The 11,518-nt window shown below is 52.2% G+C and overlaps 1 protein-coding gene across 11 annotated transcripts in view; it reads left to right on the plus strand.

The window, feature by feature from the left end:
* HDAC4 (histone deacetylase 4) overlaps positions 1–11,518 on the plus strand; it is a 148,335-nt gene that overhangs the window by 69,340 nt on the left and 67,477 nt on the right. For all 11 annotated transcript variants that reach the window (XM_017743406.1, XM_017743398.1, XM_017743402.1 and 8 more), the window contains exon 3: positions 1,093–1,337. In XM_017743406.1, coding sequence (XP_017598895.1) covers positions 1,093–1,337 — 245 coding nt within the window. The remainder of the gene's footprint in view (positions 1–1,092; positions 1,338–11,518) is intronic.

Genomic DNA, 11,518 nt, shown 5'->3' on the forward strand with positions numbered 1-11,518 from the left:
GGTATGGGTAAGATTAATGTCCTGATGGAGGATGTGGAGAAAAAAAACCCCACCTTTATTTTCCAGTTGTGCTGAAGCCCAGCGTTTCTGAGGGATTAGCCTCTGTTACCCTGTAACTGGTGTTCATTCAGAGCTCTCAGCAGAGTTATTGAGGGATTGCCCCGGAGAGAGACAGCAAATGTTGCAAATACAGAATACCTGTGAAAGGCAGAACTGTGATGCAGGTGAAATTTAGAAGATTTTTAGTCATTCATGGGGTAGGAGTAATTTCATTTTTTAGGAGATACAAGCTGAGTTCAAGTTGTTGCAAAGGGGGAATGGCTTCCCACTGCCAGAGGGCAGGGTTACATTGGGTATTGGGATTGGGAGGGAATTCTTCCCTGTGAGGGAGGGCAAGCCCTGGCACAGGGTGCCCAGAGCAGCTGGGGCTGCCCCTGGATCCCTGGCAGTGCCCAAGGCCAGGCTGGACACTGGGGCTTGGAGCAGCCTGGGACAGTGGAAGGTGTCCCTGCCCATGGCAGGGGTGGGGCTGGATGGGCTTTAAGATCCTTCCCAAGCTAAACCAGTTTGGGATTTATCACCCAACACATCGTGGTTTTCTGCATAAATTTCTTGAAGTGAGAGCCTCATGTTCCTGACCAGGGAAGTCCATCAGCTCATCCATCACAAGTCAAGATGAATCCTTTCTGTGAAGTCTTGGAATAATCTTCATCCTCCTTATTTCCAGTGGTGCTGGACGGGTGGAACGGAGGTGTGTGTGTGTTTTGAAGGCACAGATGGGTCACACGCGATGCTCTTTGCTTGTAGCAAACACACGGGTTTGTGGGAGGTGGTGCCTGGAGGAAAACTCGTTGATCCCTGAATTCCTGTAGGCCTTGGCTACCAGTAAAGGAGCGGTGTGAGTTTCATGGTGCTGCCCTTGGTTCAGTCCATGGTTCCTCGAGGCTGGGTGAGGACCCCACTGAGCCGTGCCCTTGTTTCCCCCGTAGCTGACGCGAGCACAGCGCTGTCCTTGGTTCAGCCCATGGTTCCTCAAGGTTCCTTTGCTGGATGAGGACCCCACTGAGCCCTGCCCTTGTGTTCTCCCCGCAGTTGACGTGAGCACAGCGCTGCCCTTGCAAGTGGCGCCGAGCTCGGTGCCCATGGACCTGCGGCTGGACCACCAGTTCTCCATGCCGGTGACGGAGCCCACGCTGCGCGAGCAGCAGCTGCAGCAGGAGCTGCTGGCCCTCAAGCAGAAGCAGCAGATCCAGAGGCAGATCCTGATCGCCGAGTTCCAGCGGCAGCACGAGCAGCTCTCCCGGCAGCACGAGGCGCAGCTGCACGAGCACATCAAGGTAAGGGCGGCCGGGGACCAGGACGCTGTGGGATTGTTGAGGTTGGAAAAGTGCTCCAAGATCGTGGAGCCCAGCCACCACCCCAGCACCACCACCACACTGCATCCCACACACCTTCGGAGCAATTCCAGGTGGTGACTCCACCACTGCCCTGAGGAACCTGTTCCAATGCCTGGCCACCGTTTCAGGGAAGATGTTTTCCCTGATCTCCAACCTAGACTTTCCCCGGGACAGCTCGACGCCGTTTCCTCTTGTCCTGTCCCTTGCTCTCCACCCTCCTGTCAGGGAGTTGTGCAGAGCCACAAGGTCCCCCCTCAGCCTTCTTTTCTCCAGGCTGAGGCCCTTTCCCTGCTCAGCTGCTCCTGGTGCTCCAGACCCTTCCCCAGCTCCGTTCCCTTCCCTGGACACAAAAAAATGCCCCAAGCTGGGAAGTTCCAGCGGAACTGAGCCCTGCAGGAGGTTACCTCTTCCTGTGGCCACACATTTGGGAGTGGAGTGGCACGGGAACTCCTTGCTGCACATTTGCCATCAGCACAAGGTGCACAGCGAGCGTGTGGACCGTGGTGGGAGTGCGGGAGCAGGGAATGCAGAGGCAGTGCCTGAGGGTGGGTCCGCACGCACAGAGATAGGCACCAAGCAGGTGCTGTGCCCTGCGTGGGACAGGGAGGGAACACCAGGCAGGGTCAGCAGGCAGTCCAGTTTGGAAGATGGCTGTGGCAGAGTGAAAACAGGAGACATTATATAAATATTTCCCAGTGCTGGACTATTGCTATGGCAACGTAAGCTTTCCGAATTGCTAATAGGCTCCTTTTTTCAAAGGGGGATTAGTGCTGCACATGGTAAATAGCCTTAATGTAATATTGAAAAGCAACCTCGATTCAACCTTATATAACTTTCATTTTAATACAAAAAGCATGTCAGAGTGGGGAAGATGGGATTAAAAGTTAATGGGGTGTTATTTACAGACTTCTCAGTACAGAGAGGAGCTGGGGTTTGTCAGAGGTGCCCCTGTTTGAGGCTGGATTAGCAGCAAACGCCCCTGTCCCTGGGTGAGTCCTCTGTGCTGTCACCAGGGCAGAGGTGAGGAGGTGCCTGGGTGTAGCTGTGTTTATACATGGATGCATAATGTGGGCATCTCTGGGGGCATGTGTGGAATGTTGGTGTATCCCCACGTTCATCCACAGCTGGTGCAAGCACTCGGGGTGGGGGGGGGAAGGATGGGGAACTCCTGTGGCAAATATTTGCATTCTTCCCTTCTAATTGCCCGTGTCTGTAGTTATTTGTCTATGAAAAATCAGGCCGGCCCGTTCCCATTTAATGGCCAGGCTCAAAGCTGATAGGAACATATTTACCCTCATTTGTGGTAAAGCTCTGACTGCCTCTGCTCAAAATCTGTGTTAGGAGGAAGCTGGGCTCTAATTTTGAGAGGCCACAGTGTATCCAGCCCATTAGGTAATGAAGCTCTTCATCTCGTGTGTAAGCCTGGCTAAACGAGAGCCTTAAAATAGGGATGATATAATCCTGTGCAGAAGGGTGGCCTGCAAGGTGATCTCTGAGAGTAGGAAGTGTGTCCATGGGACCCGAGTTGCTTTAAAAATCAAACAGCCCCTTGTTGAAATAAACACTGCGATGCCTCACAGAGGAAATAACCCCACGCCCTGCCCCAGCGTGTGGCTGTGGTGTGTTTTCTCTGGGGAAACGTCCTGCCTGTCTCTGTGTGAAGACACCAACCCACATTTAGGTGACTCTTACAACTGGCAGCTGTGCTAAGTCCAGTGGCTCTGAGTGCAGGGAAGCGATTATTGTGCCCAGAGAATTAAAATATATAACTTTAAATTTGGGCTCGGAGCTGCCCAGCTCCTTTATGGCTCATGAAGAAAGCAGGGTGGGGATGTTAAAGCAAATAAAACCCATTTATCTTCTTCAGGAGAAGCGCTTGAGCTGTGAAACCTGGTATAGAAATAGTCCTGAGTGAAGATGCAGAGCTCTTTTTGGAGAAATTTAGTCGGTTTTTTGGGTTTTTTTAATTGCATGTCCACACAGGCGTGAACACCCCCATGGCAGGGGTTGGGAATGGGATGAGCTTTAGGCTCCCTCCCAGTCCAAACCATTCTGTGATTCTATGGTAATGTTAAACCTGCAATTGCTTTGGAAACTGCTTCTGTGAAGGAGGAAGAATTTCTGCATTTTACTCTGTTCTGTGTATCTGCTGCTGTCTAGAATTGATTAATTTGGCTTTTTCCATTCCAGCCTAGCATCCACCATTTTACTCAACAAGTGCAAAGCTTTCATGGAATCCCCAAATGCTTTGGGTTGGAAAGGACCCTGATGATCATCTAATTCCCACCCCCTGCCATGGGCAGGAACACCTCCCACTGTCCAAGCCCCAATGTCCAGCCTGGCCTTGGGCACTGCCAGGGATCCAGGGGCAGCCCCAGCTGCTCTGGGCACCCTGTGCCAGGGCCTGCCCACCCTCCCAGGGAACAATTCCTTCCCAATCTCCCATCCAGCCCTGCCCTCTGGCACTGGGAAGCCATTCCCTGTGTCCTGTCCCTCCATGCCTTGTCCCCAGTCCCTCTGCAGCTCTCCTGGAGCCCCTTTAGGCCCTGCAAGGGGCTCTGAGCTCTCCCTGGAGCCTTCCCTTGTCCAGGTGAGCACCCCCAGCTCTCCCAGGTGGTGAAGCTTTCAAACAGCTCCTTTGTTTCCAGTGCTGATTCCTGTGCTGGTACAGGAGAAATCGTGGTTTGGGGTCGTTTTATTTCCTTTTATTGCCGTGGTGTTGGTGGGAACAGAGGAACTGGTCTGACTTGACAGGAAGTGAGAAGGGGGAAACATCCCTCCATCCCACCCCCCAAACAAAGCAGGAGTGTGAGGAACGCTTAAGTGAGCGAAGTTTGGCCTGGAAAATGCTGGCATGACTTGCCTGTTTTTCTATCCCAGTAGATAACTTTTTCCTATTGAGAGCTGAAGTTTTGGCTTTTTCCAGAGCTTGGAATCGCTTCCATCAGCTCAGTTTTAATCATCTGACCTAGTGCAGGAGGAGAAGACGATGACTGCCTGAGCATGTGATCCTTTCCCTGGTGTGTCCCAGTGCTTGCTGTTAGAGATGCTGTGTTTTGGCCTTCACATGAAAGTGCCAAATTCCCCAAGGTGGTGCAATTTGGAGAGAGCCAGGAAACGAGTGAAAAAATATTTGTGGAAGGGCTCTATAATGGACACAGAGCTTGGCACAGGAGGGTTAGGAGAAAACAGGGTCGTGGAGAGAGAGATGGGAGAAGGGGGAATGGCTTTAAACTGAAAGAGAGGTAAGTTAAGATTGGATCTTCAGAAGAAATTAGTGAGGAGGGATGGGGCTTGGAGCAAACTGGTCTAGCGGGAGGTGTCCCTGCCACAGCAGGGGGTTGGAGTGGGATGAGCTTTAAGGTCCCTTCCAACCCAAACCGTTCTGTGGCGATTCTGTGAAAAGCCTGACGTGTTTAGGGAAAGTAAGCGGAGCCTTTTGAAGGCTTCACACCATACGGAGCAGGGCAGGCTGCTACTTCCACAGCTCCAGAGCAGCAGGGAGGGCCGGGGGCTGGAGGCACCAGCAGTGGGCGGGCGTCTCCCTTGTGGCCCCACACTGATGGATTTTCCACTCCTCTCTGCCTCGCCAGATGTGGGACAGACAATATTTATGGCCTTCAAATCTGCCTTCCTAAACAAAACCAAGGATGGAACAAGGAGCCTGGCTCTCGGGTGAGATGGTGGAAAGCCTCTCCGCAGGTCCCGCTGTGAGCTCTGCCTGACCTTTGGTTGTGGAGGAACCGGCGGGGAATTTTTTCCTTTGTGAGTCACTCATTCCCAGCCAAGATCAGCTGGAAGTTACCAAAAGCTTTTCCGTTCGCCCTTCTGGTCAAGGGCTGGAGCGGGGCGATGGAAGAGGGGCAGGATGGGCGCTTTGGCAGGGCCAGAGGCACCTCGGGCGCTGTGAGCTCAGTGGGAAGGGAAGGACGTCGTGGGGAATGTGGTTCATCTCCTCTGTCCGAGCTTGGAGCAGGGCTCTTCCCAGCTCTGGCTGTTTTATAGCCACAGCCGGAAACTTCTGGGGGATGCTGACGCACGTCGGCGGGAGGGATAACAGCGCAGGGAAGCAGCTGAGCCTCCCAGCTCCTCATGGGCCTGAAATCCTCACCCGCGGGTGTGCAACCCCATTCCCAGTTTCCCCACCATTGGAGAAAGGACTGTGTGCAGAGGGAGTGCTGGGCTGTGCATCCAGCATGGACGGGATGGGCAGGGAAGCAGCAGCAGGGAAAGGAGCTTTGAGAGGACGTTTGCTGTGCAGTGATCCTGAAATTGTTCTCTTTTCCTTGACAGAATGAATTCCTGCATTGAGTGAGGGGTGGTAACACCTCCGAGGGATCAGCCTCTTGTTCAGAGACACGGGTTGAAACTCTCGAGCCATTCCTTTGGTTACAGAGAGAGAAAATCTTGCAGGGAATCTTCCAGACGGATTTTGCTGTGCTGTAAAGAAATGTAATTCTTCCCCAAAGATGTCTAGACTTGATAGTTGTCATGCTGATGCTGAGGGGAGAAACTGCTCCTTGCTTTCAAGTGGAGCCACCTGCCCGTGGAATGGCAGGTTTGCCTGCAGGATACCCCTGGAGCTGCTCAAGGCCAGGCTGGACGGGGTTGTGGTGGAAGGTGTCCCTGCCCCGGGCAGGGTGTGGAACTGGATCATCTCTAAGGTCCCTCCCAACCCACCCCAACGCATGCCATGATTCCGTGGTAGCTCACCGGGCCCAAATAACATCATCCTTTAGTGGGGCTGCTCTCAGCGTAGCCCTGACGGTGCCCAGAGCTTCTCTTTGGTGGCCTCTCCATGTTGATTCCCGCTCAGCAGGGAAGGCTGGGCATGTTCCAGTTCTGCTGCTGGGACCGGTGTCACCTGCTGATCCCCTGTGGCACCTCCCCCGTGTCCCCAGCAGGGACGGTGCCAGCAGCACCGTGGCTCCCACAAAGCACCCGCTTCCCTCGGACTCCAGCAGGGCAGGCTCCCATCTCACCCCCCGATATCCCAGCTCCCGATCCCGGGCCTGTCTGCTCCGTGCCCTCTTCCTGCAGCAGCCAGCGTGGAGGGGCTCCCTCTGCTCATTTTTGCGCGGCTCTTCTGCAGCGCGCCCGTTGCTCGCGGCCTGCGTCCTTTTCAAGAGGAACTTTAAAAGCCTGGAGATACCAGGTGTCTGCCTCTGTCTGGATTCCGGGATGATAGGATTATTCATCTTAGGAAGCTGCAGCTGGGTACAGTCGGTGGTAAAAGACCAGACTGAACATTTTGTGCCTCGTTACCACTCGAGCGCTTTGGAACTCACGCTATTTCCAGACGGCTTCCTGTTCTTTCTCAGTGACCTTGCCTCGCTTTTCTGGCACACCGAGCCGGCTCCAAAACTTACACCTTAGATCCTGCAAAACTTAACTTCTGATGGAAGCAACCCTGGGGAAGACCTTTGGAAGATCAGAGCGTTTGCTGCCTTTGAAGGGGGTGGGTGGTGACTTCTCCTCAGCCTCAAAGTCGGGATCTTTTCTGAGAGCGGTGAGGACAAAGCTGCACAGGGAGAGCTGGGTTCTGTCAACAAATCCATGGAGCAGCTTGGACACCTTTTACCCCATCTCTCGGCTGAAGGAGTCCTGCGGCAGGCTGGGATAACTCAGGCATCTTGCTGCCATCCAGGCACTGTTGGTGGTGTCAGGAGTGAAGCTGGAGTGCTCATCCAGGGGAGTTTGTCTGCTCTGGTCCTTACAGAGCCACTGGAAATCGATGAAAGAAACGTTTCCTGGTGGTTTCTTCTGAGATGGGCCACGGTTGCTTGGCTGGAAGGAGCACAAGGAGAACTTCAGCCCTGCCTGGAGTAAAATACGTGAGGGGCACCTTGATTGTTTCTTTGCCAGCTTGGAATTCCAAAGTAAATGGCAGCAGAAGGGATATTCTGGCAGTTCCCACACCTGAATGTTCGACTCCAGTTTTATCTTATTTTTGAACTTACAAAACATTTGGAAGTAGTCAAAGACAACACAAAGAATCAGGGCAGGGATGAGGAAATCTGCCACTGGATCCTGCTGTTATGCCAGGAATACTGACCTGTTAATGTAGACCACTGCTGATCCAGAAACGTGGAGTTCCTGTAATACCCAAAATACCCCAAAACAATTCACAGAGGATGTAACTGCTCCTCCAAGGACCCAGGTCTCATCTCTTATTTAGCATTAAACATCTGGGGCTCCTCCTTTACGTGGTTTTTGTATGTGGTCCTTTGGTTTGCAGGGCTTTGGTCTAAGTCGAATTTTCTGATTTACTTATTGCCATCCATGCTGGGATGGGCATTCCCTGCTCCTGATTGCCTCCCCTTCAACAATAACCACGTAAAGCCCAGCAGAGGCAGACTCAAAGGAGTTTTCCTCACCTTTAAAGGGGAAAGTTGGAGAAGGAGCTGAATGTGCTGGATACTACAAACGGAGCTTGCTGCATTCTGAAAAGGCTGTTGGATATTCTGCTTCCGGAGAGAGGGAAAAGTTAGGCTGGAATGGGAATCAGGGAGCAAGAGGCTCATACAAAAGCATTCCCAGTGCTGAACCTTTGCAGGTATTCAGGACCCAGAGGGCTTCCGGCCTTTTAGGAGAGGTAATGGCACGGGAAGGAGTCTGGGATACAAGATTCCATATCCACATATGAGCTGCCAAAGTAAAAGCACGGGATCTTATCACCGTCATTCCTGGTCCTGGAGACGGTTTAGCCTCATAAACCTGAACACCAGACGTTCTCAGTAGGACGTGTCTGACCGAGATCAGCCTCTTGCCCAGGGAGCTGTCGGCCGGGAGGGATCGTTTCCCTGTGGAAAATTCCCTGCCCATGGGAATTTCTGGCACGGGACCGCCGGCTGTCAGCTGCCCGATGGCGGGAAGGGGGCATGCGGGATGCGTGTCCCGGAAAAGAGATGAGAGGTGCTCGCTCTCCCAGATCTTTGTGTCCTGGCTGCTGCTGGAAGCCACAATGATCCCCCCTCCCCGTGTCCCAGCACAGCTGATTTGTTCTGCCCGGCCTCTGGTGCTCCAGGAGATATCCCAAACACGCCGCCACGGAGCCAAGAGAGCGGATCCTGAAACCGGAGCCACAGCCCGAGGCTTCAGTAAACAGGATGGGGGAACACGAAGCAGAGAGTCCAGCCAGCGCTGGGATCGCTGTAAAACAACCCAGCAGAGCAGTGCTCGCAGAAATCCACCTCCCAGAAATCCCAGTGTCTGTGCTTTGCTTCCACCCGTAACCACGGATTTTTCGGGGGGTGGTTTGATGTGTACGTTCTTGGCCAGTTTTTCTTCATTCTCACCTACGACTTGACTTCATTTTTAAAGAACCTGAACTCAAGATCCCTTTAAATACCCGATTTAAGCTCCCCAAACTGTAGAATTTGGCCAGAACAGGTGGCAGAAGATCCCTTCCCTGGTATCCCCCCGTGCTGGAGCTGATCTCAGGTGTGGGTTGAGGCGCAAGTTGGGAGCTGGACACAGCAACTTTGGGTGCCAGGGAATATTTGTCAGCCAGAAGTGTTCCAGCTGCCGTTCACCCAGGCTCGTGCTTATCTCCACAAGCTGTCTGGGCACGGATTATTTTGCTCTCCCTTCCACTAATTGCTGCTATTCAAAATAATCTCTTATAAACACCCAGGAGCCAGTCTGAGCTCGGGGGGAGGCAGGAAGGATCTCTGTGCTTGGCTTCTTGTTTGGCAGCTGGAGGAGTGGTTGTGAAAGTCTCCATGAAATACATCCTGGTTCTCTCTGGGAAATGGGATCTTGGTGTCAGCACCCCACTCTTCCTGGGAGAGCACTGCCTGGCTGCTGGAGGATTTTGGAACATGACCTTTTCACCTGTGATGACTGAAGGGAGCCATTTTAGCTGCGTTTCCCTTAAAAAGAGGTTTCTCTGTGACAGTTTCCCCACTGATAAGGTGTCGGTCCCCCTCCCAGGCTGACAAGCTGGAGCACTGAAGACAGTTGAGGAGTGTGATGGCAAAATCCTCTGGATCGCTGAGTGCTCACGGCAGGCTGGCAGTTGATAAATACCTGGAAATGCTCTGCATTCTCCCTGTTACCTCTATTAATATTAATATATGCTAAAGGAGCACCAGCAGCACTAACTGCAGGTACAGTTGAACATTTGTGCAGTTTTCAGAAATAGTGGGAGCAGTGACATTAAACATATGCAGGAATCCCCATAGTTATGAATATTTACAAATATTGATTTTGGCAGGAGCACCTAATTCAGATGTTCTGAGCTCCCTGATGCAGCGTGTGCGTCTGTCACACGGTGCTCCTCAAACTCAGAGCTGAGTTAGTCTCAGATCCTGAGGGATTTCCCTCAGTGAATGAACTTTGTGATGACATTTCAGTGTTTGGGAAATACAGTTGGGGAATAAACCCCCTGCCCCAGCTGCCTGTGATGAACGCACAGGGTCCGAGTGGGCAGTGCCTGTTCAAATTGGCCTCGGTTGCTTTAAATGAACCAGAAACTGATGTTTTTCTGATGCTTTTTTCTGGCTCCCTGTCACTCCTGGAGCTCTGGCAGCCTCGGGGCCGTGCCCATTCCCTGGGGAGCCTGGGCAGTGCCCAGCAGCCTCTGGGGGAAGAACCTTTCCCTGATACCCAACCTAAATTTCTGTTTCCCCATAACATTCTTGGTAAGTGTGGAGAAATATTCATGCTCTGAGAAGACACCCGGATGGGTTTTCTTCTCTCGTTTTCCCAGGCTACAGCAGACACCAACAGTGATTTCTTCTCATTTTTCATGGATACAATCAGAGACATGGCTTCATTATTTTATTTTTTAAATTTTTTCTTTTTTCAACTTCGAAATGATTCGAAAAACTATATTAAGAATAGGCTTTGTGGAAACTGGGGTCAAAACGAGCAGAGACAATACATCCCTAATGAAACTTCCCTAAACCATCCAGCTACAAATTGGGCTTTTCATTCCCATTTCGCTCCAGATGTCAGTGAAAGCACAGCTCCTCCTAAAGCAGCCTAATGTATGTAAACCATCGCAGGAAGCAGAGCCTGCGGAGCCTAGGAGACTGCAGATGGAGAGAAAAGGCTCCTGATTCCATAAAAATAACAAAACCTGTTTTACCATATTGTGCATTAAATATTGTTCATTTGCATACTTTCCATGGCGAGGTTCTCAAAGCCCACCATGTGGTGGACTTGTTGGAAGTCGGAAAAGAGACTCTTTCCGCAAATGGAGACGTGTTAGTAGAAGCTGCTGCTTAATTAGAAAACAAAAATAGCTGGTTTCCTCTATTTTTTTCCTCCTTTTCTAGGTTTTTTTTTGAATGTGGATTTTCGGTTGTTTACACATAATTCAATAGAATTAGGAGGGGAGGCATAGGTGCAGTCGCTGCAAATAACTGGATTTTCGGTGTTTTACAACAGCCTGCCTGCTTGGAACAGGCAGCAGCAGGGATTCCTCCATGGAGAGTTTCCAGCAGATAGCCAGGCAGATTGTAAATACTTCTTAGATTGTGGGTTTTTGCATCTTTATATAGAATGGTGTGATTTTATTTGTATCTGTGGTGCATCCGTGGCTCAAGCATTGAGTGGGGCAAGTGTGCAATGCCACAGGTTAATCAGAGGATCCTAGAATATCCACAGCTGGAAGGGACTCACGAGGGTCATCAAGTCCAGCTCCTGGCCCTGCACAGGATGCCCCAAGAATCACAGTTAAAGGGATGAAAAGGAAGATGAGCTCAAGGAGAAGGAAAACCTGTGGGGTGGGAGTCTCGTGTCTGCAGGAGCTGGCAGGGTCTGGAGAAGGATGGATTGAGAGAGCTTGGAGAGAGCAGGTTCCCTGTCCCAGCAGCCGTGGCTGGGGCCCTGCCCACAGCAGGGGCTTGGAACGAGGTGATCCTTCAGGCCCCTTCCAACCCAAACCATTCCACAATTCCGTGCTCCCGATCCCTCTCCGCCGCGGGGATTTCTCGGGAGTGGTGGGTGGTATCCGAGCACAGGCCCCCATTAAGTGCAGCCCTGGAGAGCTCGGGGCTCTGAGGCTGGAGGCTGCCAGCTCCCAGTCAATCCCTCGGTTTATAAGCTGCCAACGTAAAGAGTGCCGGGTGGGCGCCGTGCTCCGGAGGGCTCCGGAGGGCTCCGGCATTCCG

Source organism: Corvus brachyrhynchos, unplaced genomic scaffold (assembly GCF_000691975.1).
Source record: "Corvus brachyrhynchos isolate BGI_N302 unplaced genomic scaffold, ASM69197v1 scaffold79, whole genome shotgun sequence".
In the NCBI taxonomy this organism is placed as follows: Eukaryota; Metazoa; Chordata; class Aves; order Passeriformes; family Corvidae; genus Corvus; species Corvus brachyrhynchos.